Source organism: Triturus cristatus, chromosome 2_2 (genome assembly GCF_964204655.1).
Source record: "Triturus cristatus chromosome 2_2, aTriCri1.1, whole genome shotgun sequence".
NCBI classification, from domain to species: domain Eukaryota; kingdom Metazoa; phylum Chordata; class Amphibia; order Caudata; family Salamandridae; genus Triturus; species Triturus cristatus.
The window spans coordinates 516,236,425-516,256,700 of record NC_140582.1 but is presented as its reverse complement, the minus strand read 5'-3'; the positions used below and the strand labels follow the sequence as shown (position 1 = coordinate 516,256,700).

Below are 20,276 nucleotides of genomic sequence, written 5' to 3'. Positions count from 1 at the left end.
AAATTTACCTTTATGAATCAGGTACTTAGTTTCCTTCCTTCATCTGTTAATAATGAGATTCATTCGTAGTATTAGAAACGTCATGGTTTGACCTGTATTTATCTCAGAAGAAGACCCTGGTTATAGCTGATGATTTAACTTTACATAATATAAACAACTTTTCTGGTTATGTACTGCTGTAAAAAGCAAGGTGATGCTTAAATGAATCTCGGCCACTGGCGAACATTTGGGGCCCCATTTCAGTCCATAGTTTTTCGCCCACCATACCGCTATAGACAAAGACCTTCCTTTTGCAAATCAGTACTAACCCTGCTCCGCATGGGAACAGTCCATCTCAAATTGCCAGGCTAGGGCCCCTTCAGAAGGGCCCACAACCAAAGCCTGACCAGTTTTGGCCTGTTTAGGACTCTTCAGTCAGGTGTAACTTGAGTCTTGTGCCACAGTGAGCATTGGACCCACATCTGGGCACTTTGAGCGTCAACTACAATTGAAAACAAGGTGATGTATAGAATAGTTAATATAAGCTCAGCCACTGGTGTTCGCTCAAAGCCGTATTTCAGCCCGTTGTTTTTTAGCCCACTATGCCACGCTAGACAGTGCAACTTGGTACTGTCTCTGCTCTTCTTTTCTGGTTACTCACTCATCAACTAAGAGCTGCTGGTTAGTGTAAATAGGGTGATAAAGGGGAGGGTAACATTTTCTCTAGCTTAATGTATGTGTGTAGTCACAGATGAGTGAGACAGTTTACTGTGTTATTCAGAAAGTAAGTTTCAGGCATGCATATTTCTCACCATAAGATACCAAAATCAATCCGCACTACCCATAGACAAAAAATCATGAACACCTGAACAAATAAATATATCCTGGATCATTCTGTATTACCTTCAGCTTCCTTGAGATAACCAATTACAAACATCTAAAAGTCCTCTTACCCAAAGAGTTTTTAGTATTTGTTTATGTAGTAGAAACATTCTGTACTTAATGCAGTTGCAAACAACCATAGTGTGTGGTTTCTTTATATTTTTTAAAGTAGGTCAAGATGTTTTTGTCCCCGTTTAAAACCTTCACTACTGCATCAAATACAGAAGAGAAAAGGATGCATGGGAAACTGAAGGGGGAAGTATAGTTAAATATCTAAAAAAAATAATGTATATTTGGATATGTGTATTCACATACGTAAAGGAATAGAAATGTATGAATGTGGCAAGGCCCGGTGGGGCTTGTACAAGATGCAGTATCAGGGGGCGGGATCACCCTACATTTAGGCACAGCTACTCAAACTTACAGGATAGGGAAGGTGTAAGATAGGGAAAAGGGAAGGCAAGATAGGTAGGGTAGAAAAGAAGATGATAAGGGGGAAGATGTACTCGAGGGGAGGGGAGATAATGTGGCTTTCATGAATCGGATTAAAAAGATGACAGGCGATTACTTTCAGCATTTGAATGTGAATGGACTTAATATTCTTAATAGGAAGAGGGCAATATTAACACGACTCCACAGATTTATATCTTTTTTTAATCCTTTTACGAGAGACACCTATTAAGAAACAATCCGAATCTAAGTGTAAATGGCAAGGCTAGAAGGAGGCATATTTTTCCTCAGCAGCTCATAGAAATGTTAATTCTCTAGTAGCTGAAAAGTGTTTTGGATAAAAGTTTTAATACCGCACATGAGGTCTTAAAACATAGGTAATACATAGTTTTAGTGGTCAAACTTTCCCACAAGACCTGTATTACCTTTCTGAATGGATTATTGAACACTTTGGTTTGATTTCCTCAACATTTAATATTGGGGAGTGGGGGGGACTTTAACTATCCACAGTCACTCAGTTTGGATTCGATAGTATAGTGCAGCCCTCAGAAAACCCAATATCCCCAAAACAATGAATGCTATGAAAAAAAACTAGGACTGCTTGATCTATTGTTGATCAGGAAGCAGTAATATTAACCAGTGCTCATATTTTTTGTTAGCAATACCATTCAGCACCTTGGATAGATCATTTATTGACTTTCTGGCTCTCTGAAAACAATCAAAAGTATGTAATACACCCAATAGTTTTTCAGACCAGAGATCATGCGAGAAGCAGGCAATCCGAACAGATGGAGCATAGACAGATAATTTAATCCATAATTAAAAAAAAATAGAATTATCCATTTTTTTGTATAACAAAGTGAGGCACAGCCGCACTTGAAGTTATTCAAGAAGCTTAAGCAACTGTAAGAGGCAAATTTATCACATAGCAAAGTCAGAAATGGAAAGTGAATAACTTAAAATATCGGGCTTAATATACCAAATTAAAAATTAAAATTAAAAGAAGCAGAGAACTCCTTACATGTACAAAATACTATAGCTCAGTGTCTCCAGTGGGAAAAGGCAAAAAGAGATCGGCGTGCTTACCTATTATCAAATCAAATCAAATCAGGGACATTTATTCAGCGCACAAATCACTCAAAAGTCTCATGGCGCTAGCAGTCAGCTCTGAAAGATTGCTTGTTTAGTTGTCGAACAGCCATGACTTCCTGCGAAAGCAGTTGTGATCTGTGATCGTGCTTAAGTTTGAGGGAAGTTTATTCCAGAAAGCTGGAGCAAGAAAAGAAAAAGACCTTCCCCCATTTCTAGTGGTACGAATTCTGAGGAGTGTGAGGAGTAGTTCCTTACTGGATCTCAGAGTCCTGCACGGTTGGTATCAACTTAGTTTTTTGGTCCAGTACCCCGGGCCTATTCCATGCATATTTTTGTGTGTTCGACAAAGAATGTTGAAGTGGATTCGCTTTGTGACTGGAAGCCAGTGTAGAGATCTCAAACTAGGGTCTGAAAGTGATCTGGGCGGGAGGTTAAGAACCAGCCTGCCTGCGGTGTTCTGCAAAATCTGAAGCCTTGTAAGAAGGCCTTCGTTGATTGAGGACAACAGGGCATTGTCATAGTCCATGTGGTTTATTATCAGTTCCTCAACTAGTGGTTTTCTGGCCTCAATCGGGATCCACTTAAAAACCTTGCGTAAACTCCGCATCACACCAAAACAGGAGCCAATTATGTGGTTAATCTGACTTTTCATTGATAATTGCTTGTCCATATGGAATCCTAGATTCCGTACCGTCTGTTTTGGGATTGGACAGGGGCCAAGGTTCGGGGGCCACCAATCCTGTGACCAATGTTCTTGAGCCTTGCCAAAAAGCACAATCTCGGACTTGCCTCAGTTTAATTGAAGGTGATTTGTGCTCATCCACCTATCAACTTGGGACATGCATTCTTTGAATCGCAACTTTGTTTCTACCTGGATCTGGTCACATGGTGATCAAGATCTGCATATCATCAGCATAGGATACGACATCAAAACTGTAAGATCTGATCACCTTGGCCAACAGTGTCATGCAAAGATTGAAAAGTGTCGGGCTTAGAATGGAACCCTGTGGCACTCCCATCTTAACTGGTCTATTACATGAAATGGTGTTGCCCACCTGTACCGTTGTAACTCGGTCTGTTAGATAATTCTTAAGCCATTTTAAGGCATACCTCTTGACACCAATCTCCCAGAGCCGATGTTCCAGAATGCTGTGGGAGATGGTGTCAAAGGCGGCGGATAGGTCTAGCAGGACAAGAATTGATGACAGACTTCTGTCCAAAGCTAGCCTGATGTTGTCTGTTACCTCTACCAGTGCTGTCTCAGTACTGTGGGCGGCCCTAAAACCCGACTGAGAGGGGTCCAGTAGTCCATGGCTCTCAAGGTGGATAACAAGCTGTTTATTTACTAAAGATTCAAGCATCTTCCCAAAATAGGGAAGCAGCGAGATGGGACGATAGTTCAAATGGAGTTTTGGGTCAGCAGTGGGTTTCTTTAAGATAGGCCTAACTCTGGCGTCTTTCCATAGTTTCGGGACCTCAGCCTGCAATAGTGACTTGTTAAATAGGTAAGTTAGACTATCCAACAGTACCGGTGCAATGGTAGAAGAAAGTTTGGTGTCACAGGGTCGGTAGGCGAGCCTGATTTTATTTTCTGCATAACTTTTGCCACTACCTCAGAATTGCATTTAGAACATTTGTCCAAGATATAAGGGGGGGTCCAAAGACACACTGGACGCATTTTCTGAGAGGTTGTTATATGCTTGAGGTGGAAAAGAGTTATGGATTGCGATTATTTTTTCTTCAAAAAATGTAGAAACAGAGTCAGTTCAGTCCTGAGAGTGGGGGATTAATGACTGGGTGGGAGGTGTTGTAAATTCTTTTAGAATTTGGTAGAGCTCCTTACTGGACTTCGCCGCCTCATCTATCCGGTTTAGGAGAAACACATTTTTTGCTCATCTGACGTCCTCCATATATTAGTAAATGAGAGAGATAATTCTTAAACTGGGCGAAGGAGGAGAAATAGCGGTCAAAATATTGGTTTGGCCTACAAAAGTGGCTTTTATCAGAAATAGTTCTATCAATGCAAGAGCCTAAGAATAATATATTTAATATTGGCCAGACTTTACAAGTTCATTTAAGAAACATATATCACATTTCAGACATTGCCCCCTCTGCAAACATTCAAGCATATTAAGAGAAATTGAAAATTCCTGCCCTAGGGATGATACGCAAATATTAATGGCACCTCTACACGGGAATAAGTAGAAATAGCAGCGAGCAGCCTACAAAATCATAAACATCCAGGTGATGATAGTTGTCCTTCAGTGAGTGCATGAACATTACCGTCATATATTATGGCAGTTCAGGAAGACATAGCTGCATACATACATACATACATACAAAAGTGGCAGAGAAATGTCCCAGGAAGGGGACAATAGCACAACAGTGCCAAGTCATCAAGCCAGGTATACAGTGAATATTTCATCAATGTTTCACTTTACATTGGTTATATATAGGCCTAGCGTGTCAATACTTCACACCTCATCATCCGAGCCATCCTCTAAGCTAGAGTTACCTTCTTTAATGAAGTTATTGAGGAGGAGCTCCCTCATCATAATCGCGTCCATGGCACCTTCGTCTGTACAGGCAAGGCGCAGCTGCGTCTCCTTCTCAATACCCCACTCCAGCAACTCTTGCAACCATAAAGACTTCAGCAGCGCCCTTGTGCCCAACCAACCAATGGATTCTCCTTTTGGCCTATAACAATGTAAGCTGTAGGGAATCTTGTACCCCTTGGATCTTGCCACCACCCCCAAACTGCATGCCAGTGGAGTCCATGGGATCACTAGGTCCGTTGTCCTAGCAATCGTAGGCACTACTTCTCTCCAGAATCCAGAATTACAACACAGGCCCAGGACAGGTGCAAAAAAGTTACTCCAACTCCTGCACCATGCACAGCGTGCCTCTTTGGAAGGATCCATCCTATTCAGCTGTCTATGGGTGACATAGGTGCATTGCAGAAAGTTGAAATGTAGTACCCTAAATCTATGATTACAGGACACCCTTCGCACCAACTCACATGCACACATCCAATCCACATCTGCAATGTGGTCCTCAATATCTTTCTCCCAGGCCCCTTGCGCAGCACAGGGGCACTGACCATGTCCTCCTGTATTGCTGTATAGAAAAACAAAATCAGGTGCCTCCCCTCCCCTATTGGAGGAGACCACCAAGCATTTGAGAGGGGTGTGGAACCACCAGGAACCCAGCCCACACCTCCAGGGCAGTGCTTTACAGCTTAGCATAATGGAGGAACTGGTGTGGCCCCACCACAAAGGTCTCCTGGAAGGTAATAAAGACCTCACCCTGCCACCTGGCAACCCCTCGCCCTCTATTGTTCCATGGACATATCAATCACTGGAAACAGCACCAGATCCCTGAGACAAAGCTCCCTGTCAAAGGGGGCACTGTGCAGGACCTGCCCCTCCACTGCCTCCCAGATTGCCGCTGTCTGCTCCACCAAGTATGTTTCCCGGCATTTGACTGTACTCCCTCCACACCACGCATCAACAGGCACGCCTAGGTATTCTCTCCCAGCATGTCAACTAATAACCTCTTTTCCAGATTGTCGGATTCGGCCAACCACCTCGGGCATGTTGTAAATTTGCCGCATAATAGTAGTGTTGTATGTCCAGGAGAGCATGGTCTCCGTCCTCCAAGTCGCACGTAAGGACCAACGGTGCCACCCTGCTATGTCGCACTGACCAAGGAGGTGAGGAAGCTATCCAGTTTGCAAGAAAAGTACGCTCAGAGCAGACATATCGCATTTTGAACAAGATAGAGGCAGTGAGGGAGAAAAACCATCTTGGCTACTGCGACCTGACCCTTCACTGACAAAGGGAGTCTTCCAGGAGGCAATAGACACTGCCATTCCCGCCACAACTCTATGCACATTCAAGTGTTTATACGCTGCATCAGTTTGTGCAATCTGGATACCTAAGTATCTGAATCCCCACGTCTCCCATAGACAGCCCAAATCATGCAGCCGGACAGTTGGCATACCAGTCAGGCTCCAAGGTGGAAAAAGGAAGGATTTTCGAATATTAACGAGGTATAAAATCTTTAACAGTGAACTCAAAAGCCATTTACCAATCTGGTTAATTATATTTTGGCTGGTGGTAGGGTTCCTAATGGTTTCAACAAACCTCTACCTCCCTGAGGTGTTAGCAAGTATGGAGTTTCCCTCCTAGATGACGAAGTTGATAGCATCATTATATAAAGACTCTTTGGCAGGTTTGATAATTAATATCAAATTAATGAAATATATAACTATTACTCATGGGACACAAAAGGGCTGTCCATTGTCTCCAGTGTGTTTGCTTTTTATATTGAACCTATGACTTTTATACTTAGAAAAATTCCTAACGTAGCACCAACTTATCCTTCTGCATCTAGAATCAAAGGCATCCTTCTGCACCTAGAACCACATTATGTTGCTGATGCTACACGCTCAAAGTGGTAATACACCAGTAGCATGAGATATAATAGCAACATTTACTGGGCTTGGAGCTATAAAATAAATCCAACTGAAATGGAAGTATTATTATTTCAGTCCATGAAGGAAGTATTGCACATCCCTTGCAAGTAAGTATAGTAAAAAAAAAAACCAGATATTTGGGTGTATGGATCTTTGAAAATTGGCAAGATCTTTACGAGCTAAACTATGCACCTTTAATAAAAATTGGAAGTTTACAAGAAAGATGGGATCCACTTCCAATTACACTCATAGGAAGAGGATGATTGATCAAGTCGAATATATAACTTCAGTATCTATTTCTTTCTGATTTGCCATGTATTCTTTATTGAATTTTTTCACACTATTAGAGAGTCTAAATAACTCTTTTAATGGTGCAAAAACAACTGAGAATAAGTATTAAGAAATTATTTTTGCCTATTGATAAGGGTGGAGTAGCAGTTCCAGGTTTCCAGAACTACTTTATGGCCATTAATATTTTAAATCTGACTAGATCCTCAGAAACAAGCTATTATGAGAATTATTTTTTAACCTAATCATTGGTAAAAAGTTTCCATTTGATATTTTTTTAAAAAGGAAGCCCATAATTCAAACTGGTGTTCTAACAGAGCCTGAAATATTTGAACATACGATATATGAAGATAAGTAGAAATGTATAAAATCTGCATTTACATGCAGAAAACTACATATAATGTATGAAGCAACTTGAAAAGAAAATGCTGTAGCTGATATGACATTGATAAAATTGGTAAATGCTTTTTGAATGGGTCCCTGGTCTAATGGGATCAAACAGCTAATAAAAAATGAAACCCAGATGGGTGGTACATGCAGACCGTAAGTGTTAAACCATTTTCCAAATAAAGAATTTGAAAAATCTCGTAGCATTGTAGAAACTGTATTTTTGAAGAAAATGAAATATGAAGCTATTGGGCAAGGAGCTAGATATGTGACAATATCAATCATATGAAGATTAAATGATAATCTAATAAATAAACGGAAAAGAAGGATTGGTTTTGGCATAAATCTTAAGATTTGGAATGAGGTATCACAGCATAACTATAAAGAAGTAAGGGGCAAATTAAAAATAATGCAAGTATTTGCTCAATGGCTTTTTTTATTTCACGCTTTTTTTATTACGCTCTGGAAGTTGCTACACAAACAGAATGCTAATATCTCCAGTCTCTTAGATATTTGTTTTTTTTTAAACTTTTTTTTATTAGAAACCGTTAGCACACAATAAAATACAGACAAGGGCCTACAACCACCAGGGCCGGCCGCTATAGAGCCCGAGGGCCCGCAGTGTAACGCCACACATTCAAATGAACCAGAGGCAAAGCGCCCGGCAGTTCGTAAGCACATATAACAGGCCGTGGCCATAGGCCAGGAGCAATTGAAAACAAGAGTTTCATTTTTTATTAAATATAAAACACACTCAAGGCAATGAGAGTCCGAAATAGCAGCGTGCTCTTCCCAGGACGGGGAATAACATACAGTGTCCAAAGCAGTTCTTGTCCGGAAGCGGTAGTCTCTTAGATATTTGAGTATTGGTACACGGAAACATATGATTTTGACTTGTCCATATTTACAAAAATGTGGGTATTCAGTATTTATTTACATCAACAACATGCTTGAACTGTCAATAACGTATTAAAAAATGATAGCACTATTGGGATGTTCCAGATACTTAGTTGTTACATCGTAGAACCAGAGTAGATGGCTTTTTTATTTCTATATTGATAGCTCTCTGTATCGTTGCTGAAATTTGGGAAGCTAAAGATCCTGCTCAGTTCACCATGAGCATTTATAGAATGAAAAAAATATTTGTGAAAGAAAGAATGCACTTCAAAAGAGTGAATTTGCTGCATAAATATGATACAATCTGGGAACAGTTTATATTCTTTGATCCAGTATTTGAAATATAGATTATTAAAATAATGAAAGGTATATGTATATCCAAACGTAGATCAAATATTTGTTTGTATCTTTGAATTTGTTGAAAACCAATACAAATAGGACAACAACTCTAGTGAGTCTTACATAAATACTAGTTGTCAGTCATTGAGGGCAACTTTTTTTTTGGGACATGTTAGAGTGAAAGGTGAGTATGTTTTGTTAAAGGCAAACAATGAGACTATTCCTTCTGTTTGAACTTGACAATCAAGTGAGGTTCAAACCATAGCATCCAACTTTAAATAACTAAGCCCTAAACTCCTTTAAAACATGCTAGCAATTTACATCTGGTATGAACAGTGGTGGAAATTTAAACAGCTATAGAAATGTCTCAAATGATCTATGATTGTATTTAGAAGTAATAAAGAAAAATTCAACAGCATCACCAGCACACCACCCAGACTCACGGTTAGACATATGACAATAACATTCGAGACATACTAAAAGAAGAAGCTGTGATTATGCACCTTTTCACTCAGGATTGCTTTTGTTTGAGCCCCTGTGATTTCAAACACATTCTCAAATGATGCTATAATCTGTAGGAAACATCACTTTGCCCGCCAAAGACAGTCAATTCCCAAAAGTGTTTTCAACCTCAGTGGGGTGAGGTTTGTATTCTGTAATAAAACATTGCACCAAATGCACAGCTATCTGTAAGTATAAACAAATCATTTCAAAATGTATAGTTAAGGAGGAGGATCACAGTACTTAATTTATAGGAAATTATAGAGCATATTTAAAAAGCAAGTATTGATGTACTCATGAAATCACTTTCATGGTGACAGAATGTGTTGTGTTGAGCTCCACCAACACGTGCTAGTCAGTTGTGATATAGAACAAGTTAAAACATCGATCTACATGGTACCATAAAGGGTTGCACAGGGTTTCACATAGTCGAGCCCCACAAATAGTGAATAAGCGTTTGACTTACTGAACAAATGTTCAGTATTTGAAATATCAGACCTCAAAGGTTCAGAAGGAATTGGTTTCTGCTTCCAACTAGAGGACTCATTCGCTTTCGCAGGAGCCTTGCTCTACCGCCCACCAGGCCCTAATAAAACCTTCCTGGATAGTATTGGGGATATCGTGAGCTCACGTACTCTCAGATTCTCCAATTTCTCCCTATTAGGAGATCTCAACATCCACCTAGACGTTCAAAACGACCCAGGTGCAATAAACTTACGAGAAATCATGGATACACTCGGCTTGGAGCAGCGGATACTCACTCCCACATATAACGCAGGCCACACTCTTGATGGTATCTCCTCTAATCTCACGACCCTTACAGTCAAGGCCCCAGTTAGCCTAACTTGATCCGACCACAAGCTTATACCTCTAGAAATTAGCACACAAAAAACTTCAAGGGACACATCCCCACCCCTTAAATAATCAAGCACAGGTGGTAGGATATGGCAGCCCTTTCAGATCTCAATCGAGAAGCCTCAGTCTGTAGGCCTAGGCTGTTAGGGATCCAGTAGTAGACAAGCAACGCTTCACGCATTGGATGTCCACCTTGAGGGCTCGTTTCCAACCCCTGGCCCACAAAACAACCAACCGCGCAAGAAACCCTCTGCTCCATGGGACACCCAACACCTAAAAGAAAAACATAGCTACTGCAAGTACCTGGAGCGTAGATGGAGACAAAAATATGAATAGGCTAAACTAACCAAGTGCAAAGCAGCTTTTAAAAACTACCATCAACAAATCAAAGCGGCCAAGAAATCCTACTTTACCGAAATGCTCAAACTAGCTAACTCAAACCAAAAAAACTATCTTTAAGATAGTCAACTCCTTCACCAACCCCATATCCTTTAAATCCAGAGATCCCCCCATCACAGTCACTCTGTGACCGCATAGCAGATTATTTCGAACAGAAGGTCCAATCAATACAACAGGATTTCCCAGCACCCCCGTCCCTCTCTTCAATACTAATGTCGATTTAGGAAACTAGAGACCATCCATCCGAGTTTCTCAGGCTATCAGCCTAGACCAAACTCGCCAAGCCGCTCTTGATAATTAACCCCCCCTTAATAATACATGCTATGATACATACTGTTAACCCAGTCATCAACAATATAATAAATCACTCCCTGTCACTAAATGAAGTTCCCAATGAATGGAAACTTGCAGCAGTCAAACCTCTCCAAATGAAACAACTTGCCGATTCCACCACCCTTACTAATCTTCGACCCATCTCCCTACTTCCATGTCTAAGCAAGATTACTTAAAAACTAATTACCTCTCAATTTATGACGTAACTGGAAATAGCACATATCTTACACCGCAATCAATCCGCTTTCAAGCCTCAGTACTCTACAGAATCAGCCCTCGGGTACACTGGTGAATCCCTTAAAGCCGCCCTTGATCATGGAAAGAATGCTGTATTGGTCCCATTAGACCTATCAGCTGCTTACGATAGGGTCTTACATGTCATCCTCTTGGACCGTCTCGAATCCTACGGCATTTCTCATCTCGCCCTGGGCTGACTAAAATCGTTTCTACAAAACCATAGACAAGTCATTACCCTTGGGCAATACCAGTCAGCAGAAAAACCTCTGCTGTCCAGGGATCCTCAAGGGTCCATCATCAGCACAGTGCTCTTTAATGTCTATATGGCCCCACTGATTATTCGGATATCGTCCTTTAACATCAAGACCATCTTATATGCTGATGACACACAGCTAATCCTGGTCTTAGATAAATACACCACACTAGCTGAGGAAAATCTCTGTCAATGGCTCACAGCGGTTTTTCACTGGATGAAAGCCAATCACCTAAAATGTAATTCAGATAAACAGAAATCATGGCATTGGGGAAAGGAAACACCCTTTCCCCTAGTCTATGGTGGCCCTCTGACATCCCCACTCCCCCAAACATAGAAACGGTAGCCAGAAATCTGGGGGTCAAATTTGACTCAATACTATCCTTCCACCAGCAATCATTAGCAGTGGTGGGTACCTGTTTCCACCTGATAAAATCACTTTAAAAGTTATTTGACTTACTCCCTAGTATGGCGAGACAAGCAGTTGCAGTGGCCTTAATCACATGTAGACTGGACTACTGCAACAGCCTCTAAGCAGGAGCTAACAAGTCGGTCTTACACAAACTACAGATGGTACAACACGCAGCAGCCCGCCTAGTATTAAAATGGCCCAGGAGGTCATCAGCATCGGCTGCACTGGAAGCAATACATTGGTTACCAATCCACAAAAGAATCCTGTTCCAAATTCTGCTAAACACCTTTAGAATCTTCCATTCCTCAGGCCCGACTACCTTCGGCCTAGGTTTGCACGCAATGTCCCATACCGCACTCTCAGATCATCTAACGCAAATTTGCTAAAACCCCCAGCCTTCAGATGTGTCTCAAAGGGGGAAAAATCAATTGCAGTGATTGGCTCCAAAGCCTGGAACCAACTCCCCAACCACCTTTATTTCATCCACTCAGAAACTGTCTTCAGGAAGGTCCTGAAAACCTGGTTTCTTACTGCCCCGGATGCTCTTTGCAGAGCACTCATCTATTCCTCTAGCCTCAGCGACCCTGTCTGTCAAGTGATCTGCTTTAGCGCCATGATGCTCCTTGGAGTGATAGTTGTGCTCTATAAATTCCTGTTAACATAACATAACTAATAGCAAATGCACATGAAAAGTAGTTTAAATTTGAGAACAGCTGTTTGCGTGACTGTGTGTGTATGTTATAGTTGTTGTGACATATAAAAAACCTAGCATGATGCGCTCTGCAGTTCTTTGTGCAATTTTCAATTACTGTTCTAAAATGTGTCAACTGGAAGTAAGTGGTATGTGACTTAAACGTTTGCTCAGTTTTCAAGACCTCCCATTCCTTCAAGGTCATCTACTCCTCTTAAGCCACATTTTATGTTCCAGATGTATTTATTTATCATTTCTCTCTAGAAAAGTCCTCGAAGGATAAAGCATTTCGTAAATTGCTTTTCTTCTTGTCTACAGTTGCTTTACCTTGAGAAGTACAATTATATTTTGCCACTGACATGTTTATTTGCCATCTGTTTCATCAGTTTTATCACATAAGTGAAGGCACCATGTCTAAACTTATTTTATTAATCTATTTGTGCTAGGTATGGAGACCAAAGAATACGCAGATTGTCCAAAAGGAGCCAAAATGGAGAGAAGATGGAGCCAAGCTCCTCCTTCAGCAGGGTGTTCAGCTGCAGGTGCTGGACCGCAAGCACACAGCAGCTCCTCAATGGAAATTCTAAACATTAGCCGTGGTTCCTGCTCTTTTCCCCAAAACAGTGATCAAGGAATCAATAAGGAAAAGCCAGACCTACTCCCTTACCTCCAGCAAGACAATGATCAGTCCGGCATTTTAACACAACATGCAAAACCTGATCTTGAATCAAAAGAATTATCTGCAACAGTTGCTGAATCAATGGGTTTATATATGGACTCGATACGGGATGCAGATTTCAGCTACGATCCACACCATGAGCAGCGAACCGGAAGCCCTTCTAAAAATAATCAAACTGTGGAACTGATGGCCAGGTTTTACAAGGAAAACAATCATTGTGGATTCATTTTAAACAATACAAATAGACCCTCAAGATCTGTAATACCATCCTCTGAAAGTCCTTTGAATGGTGGGGCATTGAGGAGCAATGTCAAAAGCCCTATCATTTGCAACGAAAGGAGTTGTTCAGGTTGTAGTCCTAATATGGCATCTTCGCTTTGCAGCCCTGCTGTAAATAACTCTATTTCATCAACTGCTTGTTCTGCTAGCTTTGGTAATTTAACAATGCACAGTCCAGTGAACAGGGGAACACCCATAGAATGTTCACCAAACATTGAAAACAGGAGCTCCGTGTCCCATAGCCCTGCTCATGCCAGTAACATGGGCTCTCCTCTTTCTAGTCCACTTAGTAACATGAGATCACCCATTTCAAGCCCACCTAGTCATTGCAGTGTAAAATCTCCAGTCTCTAGTCCAAATAATATTGCTATGAAATCGTCAATATGCAGTCCTGGAAATGTTCAGAGTTCTAGAGGCTCAATCTCTAGTCCTTCAATCTTAAACCGATCTACTCTTTCCAGCCCTGCTGCAAGTTTGAAAGGATCCTCAATATCTAGTCCAGGACACAGTGCCCCAAACTTCCCAACCTCAGGCACACCTGCTGCATGCGGGACACCTACAGATATAGTTCCTGATGCAGAAACAAAGAACTCTCATGAAATCAATTTCCCTAGAATGGAAGTACTGGAAAATTCAATCTTAAATAACAGTGACGCTGATCATTCCCGCCTTGTTAAGTTTATTAAACCTGACCCAGATGGAGCTTTCAGTAGCGCTTGTCTTGGAGACAGTAATACAGTCACTCCTAATTCAGCTTTCTCTGCATCTGTGAAGCATGAATCAGCAAAAATGTCTTGTTCTAATTCCTCCTTCAAAGGCAGTCAAACAATAAACCCTTTTCCGTTTATGGAGGGATCCTATTTTTCTTTCATGGATGATAAAGATTATTACTCTCTTTCTGGGATTTTAGGACCACCAATTTCTTCATTTACTGGTAACTGTGAAGGCAGTGGGTTCCCAAATCTAGACCTCTCCATGGGGATTAAACAGGAGTTTGACAATGGCAGCTACTATGAACAAAACAGCATGCCTTCATCGGCCATTGTTGGTGTGAACTCAGGAGGGCAGTCATTTCACTACAGGATTGGAGCCCAAGGTACAATATCCTTACCACGGACTGTTGCGAGCAGAGACCAGTCTTTTCAGCATTTTCCTCCAGTCAGTACACTTGTTGAAACGTGGAAATCACACTCTGACATATCTCAAAACTCTTTGACATCAAGGAGGAGTGATGGATTTCCAGGTTCTGGCTACATTCCTGAAAATATGTCGAGGTGAGTGTTCATTGTTTATATTACACTGTTTGTGAAACTGATGGTGATCTAGATAGGATTGGTTATCTAATCTTTTTCTTTTGCAGTCGGCAGATCTCTTTGTTTGTTGATTAGGTGTTGATATTTTGTCACCGTTTGAACCTGCAGTGTCTTTAGTTACCTAAAATCTATCTGTAAATCTGTGTCTTTAAATATCCCTGTATGATTTTAAGGACATATGAATGGGATTAGTCTTAAATATTTGTTTTTATTGTGTTCAGTAGGAATTTGTTATCAAGTGTTGTCTCATTTGAATTTCGGGTATTGGTGGTTATTGCTTGATAGTTAATGTTTATACACCAAATGACTGAAAAATGTAGTTTGAGAAATATTAACGAAGCTGCTTTAATGAGAATCTCTTTCTCTTTTGTGTTGGCCAAGACATAAAAAGTGAGTTGGAAGGTTAGTTTCCTCATGTTACTCCTTTGAGACGAAAACTGTGATTGTGCATATGCCCCCAATTTTGTTAAAGTTTTCAGCTCTGTTAATGTGAAAGAGGTGCTGAGTGTGTCCACGATAAAAGAGGAGCTGCCATTGGAAACAGAGTCAGCTTCCAATAGAATGCCCACAAAACCATCTCGCATTACATATAATTGGAACAATTCGGTATTTCTGCCACTCTCTGGCTCTGCACGATCAGTCTTATGGTTGATGTCCTCTTACAAAAAATTGCCATTGAAACATTGAAAGACCCCACAGAACAAATGGAATGTTAGTTAATGAAACTACCACAAGAGTTTTAGAAAAGGCAATGAAGTTGTCATTTGTCATGACAAAGCAAAAGTTCGCTTTAGGCCATGAGATGCTAAAGGAGAATTTTGGTGCTAAAGGGTCATTATGATGATAGTTGGTTTGCCGCAGACTCAATATTGAGGCTTCAGACATTGTTTACTCAGTTGCTTCTAGTAAAACAATGCAGCTGAGAAGCTGAGTAGTCTTCTCATGGACATGCTCCCACTAGACACCAGAGATTATCTGCAGAAAGGTGATATTTAAGAACTTCGAATTAAGTGATTCTTGATCACGTAGCCATCAGTGCGGCAGAACAAACATTTTAACTCTAAACCCTTATTTATGATAAGATTGGTCATGATAAAGCTTTCTCTGCAAGTTGAACCTTCTCCTGCTGCTATGAAAAGTATATTTACAATTCAGGGAAGTGGCGAAATGCACCATGGTGATCTTTTTGTTTCATACCAAAATGCATTTTCTGAAATATTAGCAGTTCACTGTATTCATGTCTGGTCTATTAGAAAGAGAGAGGGAGAGAAATGTGACACAGTTGAAAAATGCATGTTAGTCATTTGGTCTTTGCATGTACTTGTGAAAAAAATGATGTTTTTGTTTTGTGATATTTTTTTTTTGCATTTCTGTTTCCAACATATTTTATACAGTCAGTCACTCAATCTATCATTATTCGATTAATAGCAACCATAAAAGAAATATAAAATACAAGTGATTATGACACTTTCGAAAGAACATTTATGTAAAATGTTATAAAATCAATGTTTTAAATAGCGATAAACAGTGATAAAGCGCAATGTGCAAACATAGGGGCATATTTACAAGACCCGATCGCCACGGGAAGGTCACTTTTTACGACGATCCTGTGGCGATAGGGGCTTCGCCTTATTTACAAGGCAGCATTAAGTCACTTAACGTGGCTTAACGCTGCCTTGTAAATAAGGCCCCCTTTCATGCTATGCTTAGCGTGAAAGGGAAGGGAAGTGGATGTTACACCCATTGATTCTGCCGCTGCCCCCTATTTACAAGGGAGGCGTAAATAGGAGGCAGCGCCAGAAGTAAGACCAGGGAAAACCTGGTCTTACCTTGGCGCAACGGGGAGAAATGTTTCATTTCTTCTCGTTTTTGCTGTTTTGATGTGTGCTGTGTTGTGCTAATTACAGAGAAAAATATGGTTTGTAGACAACATCTGTGAAAAGAACAGTGCAAGTCTATATTGATTGAATTTAAAACGATATAGGAAAGGAACTAAGAACATTGACCTAGGAATTATATAAAAAGAACAAATACGTTAAGTGAAACGTGTTACTGCGCTGAAAAACTATCCCAGGGGCCCAGCATGCGGAGGAACCTCCCCCAACCTGCCACTGTTTCGAAAGGCTAGTAAAAAGAGGGCAATATTCAGTCTAAATCGAGAAAACAAAAACTATCCTGAGAATTCAATAGATGTGGGAGGTATGCTTGAATACTGAAATTGTTAGAGAGCACAGAATGAGCTCACCCAATTGTTTTGCAGTATTCCTTAGCCACCCTGTCTTCATTACCAGTTGAAAAATAAAGATTTATTAATATTTTTTTGTCATGACATTAATCACTTCAGGATTCGAGAATATCTCTATTTTCCCGAAGCTTCCTGCAACAACAGTTAACAAATTGTAACCTTGAATCCGGTGGACATGCTCTAGAGCCAAGCAGTCTTGGATCACCAAGCATTTGAAACTTATCTCAGGCTTCGACCATACAGAAAAACAAAACGCTAGAGTGCAAATTCTTATCATATCCTCCAAATAATTAACTCCTAATTCCGAATGGCAAATATAAGTAGAGGTATTTTGTGGTACCGCCAAAAGCCTTCTTAGAAAAGCATTCTTGATGCTTTTCAGAGCTGTCAGGTCCACATAGCTCCTTAGAACCGTACCATACGTCACAGCAGGCAAGAATTTACTATTATAGCCTGCATTCATTTCCTTATGCGACTTTACACCCAATGTAGAGGCAGACCTAAAGACTGCTTTCATGGTTTTTTCAAAGTGAAGTTGCCTAATGGCACTGACCTGCTGACACGTAGGTACATTCTGCATATGGGTACCGCTAATAAAATGAGATCTAGTCTTAGCATAGGATTCTGTTAGGTTTGTACATGGATCCAGCCCTTCTATAACAAATAACAAGCAGCAGCTGAGCTCGCCAGGGTCTACTGTCTGTGAACGTGCAGCAAGGCGGAAGAGACGCCATGCGCAAGCAAAAGAGACGCCGTGCGCGAGCAAAATATCCAGTCCGGGCGAACGTGCAGCAAGGCGGAGGAAACGCCATGCGCGAGCAAAATATCCAGTCCGGGTGGGGGGAGAGGGGGCAAAAGGAGACAGGGCGGGAACAAATAAGCCTCACTCCAAATCAAAAGCGAGCGTTTAACATAAAGTGTGACACAACGTGCCAATGAAAAGCATAGGCGGAGCTTCGACCCCACTTCCAAAAGCAACCCGACGACAATAGATCTCGCAGAGCGAGCAGCGCATGCACTGCGACGCTAGTCGCGACCTAAAAACGAGTCTAAACGTTTTTTGCAATGCATTTGGTGTTCTAGCCAGTAAGCTGTTGTCTGCATATAAGAGCACAGGGATTGGGCTCTTACCCACTTGAGGCATTGTCCTGGGCAAAATTTATCAAATACCTTTCCATATAATTTCATGAAGGGTAAATAAGAAAGGGGCCAATAGACACCCAATTGGTATCTCCCTCCCTATTTTGAATGACTATTTGCATTTCCCTCTGGGACCAAAACACTGCAGGCAGAGGTATCCCTATGCAGCAGCCCTGCCAAGTACCACGCATCAGGCGTTAAACTAACACATTTCAGTGTGGTAGTCTGCATCCCTGCACTGAAATACAAAGTAACGGATAATAGCGCCTTCTCAGCTGTCATGCGGAGCGCTAGTAAGCATGCACTATTACTGACTAATTGGAACTAAAGCTGGTCTGGAGTGGCAGGCATGCTGCTCCCAGCAGGCTTAGGGGATGGCTCAGAGAGTCCGCAGCTCCAAGCTGCTCAATGTAACAGGATCACTCACCCGACATCGCCCTGCAGCATTATTAAGGATTATACATTCATGACTGACCAATGGCTGCTACCGAGACATCAGCCTGGGTGAGGTCAGGATGGAGTTTTATAACGCACACTCTTTAATAGGCGGTCGTGGACATCCTGGGGTCACCCGCAAAGTGTGAGTGAGGAGTGGGGACTGCGGCTGCAGTTCGACTAAAGTTATGGCAGGCTGCGGGCAGTGGCAATGGCAGCACAGCTCACACTGTGACAGCGTTGTGCTATGGTTATTTTATCTAAAAAATTATGATCACGTGTCGGGACCCAACCAGCTGCTCAGCTGAACCCCCCCACTGACCGCGTCGGCTGTTGGAGTGGTTCCTCAGCAGCCCAGCACACCAGCCCCTCTCTGTGCAGCTGCTGGTGAGCCACAGATTCATGTCCAGGCTGACGTTTACAGCTGAAGTCGTTGCGGCGAGACAGCCCCTACGAATTGCCACTAATCGAAAGTCGCCTCGCAAGCTAAGTAGTGACTCAGTAAGGTATCTCTCTCTCACTGCTTCAAAAGGTGCTTTAAATTATCAATCAATCAATCAATCAAGGAAATTTATAGAGCGCACTACCTACCCGTAGGGTCTCGAGGCGCTTGGGGGGGGGGGGGGTGCCGCTACTGCTCGAACAGCCAGGTCTTGAGCTTCTTCCTGAAGGAGAGGTGGTCTTGGGTCAGGCGCAGGTCGGCCGGGAGGGAGTTCCAGGTCTTGGCGGCCAGGTAGGAGAAGGACCTTCCTCCAGCAGTGGTTCTGCGGATGCGTGGGACGGTGGCGAGGGCGTGGCTGGCGGATCGGAGGTGGCGTCTGGGAGCGTAGAAGTTGATTCGGTTGTTGAGGTAGCTCGGGCCTTGGTCGTGGAGAGCTTTGTGTGCGTGGGTAAGGAGGCAGAAGGTGATTCTCTTGTTGATCGGGAGCCAGTGCAGGTCTCTTAGGTGTCCGGAGATGTGGCTGTGATGTGGGATGTCGAGGATGAGTCTGGCTGAGGCGTTCTGGATGCGCTGGAGTCTCTTCTGGATCTTGGCGGTGGTTCCGGCGTAGAGTGCGTTGCCGTAGTCCAGTCGGCTGGTGACGAGGGCCTGGGTGACGGTCTTCCTGGTCTCCGTGGGGATCCACCAGAAGATCTTCCGAAGCATGCGCAGGATGTTGAAGCACGATGAGGAGACGGCGTTGACTTGCCTGGTCATGGAGAGGGAGGAGTCCAGGATGAAACCCAGGTTGCGTGCGTGGTCTGTCGGTTTGGGTGCGGTGCCCAGGGCGGGGGGCCACCAGGAGTCGTCCCAGGCGGAGGGCGTGGAGCCCAGGATGAGGACCTCCGTCTTATCTGAGTTCAGCTTCAGGCGGCTCGTCGTCATCCACTCGGCTACCTCTCTCATCCCTTTGTGCAGGTTGGCTCTGGCGGCGGCGGGGTCGTCGTTGGTCAGGGAGAGGATCAGCTGGGTGTCGTCGGCGTAGGAGATTATGTTGAGGTTGTGTTGGCGTGCGATGGCCGCGAGAGGGCTCATGTAGACGTTGAAGAGAGTCGGGCTCAGTGAGGATCCCTGAGGGACGCCGCAGATGACTTCGGTGGCCTCTGACTTGTACGGTGGTAGGCGGACTCTTTGTGTTCTTCCGTTGAGAAAGGAGACGATCCATTCCAGCGCCTTCTCCTGGATTCCGACGTTGCTGAGGCGCTGTACTAGGGTGCGGTGGCAGACCGTGT

General features: G+C 42.5%; 1 protein-coding gene across 4 annotated transcripts in view; it reads left to right on the top strand.

Moving 5' to 3' along the window:
* The window catches only part of NR3C2 (nuclear receptor subfamily 3 group C member 2), a 750,782-nt gene that overhangs the window by 37,739 nt on the left and 692,767 nt on the right, over window positions 1-20,276 (top strand). For all 4 annotated transcript variants that reach the window (XM_085641641.1, XM_085641639.1, XM_085641640.1 and 1 more), the window contains exon 2: window positions 12,919-14,704. In XM_085641641.1, the coding sequence (XP_085497767.1) occupies window positions 12,921-14,704 (1,784 nt within the window). In that variant the 5' untranslated portion in view covers window positions 12,919-12,920. The remainder of the gene's footprint in view (window positions 1-12,918; window positions 14,705-20,276) is intronic.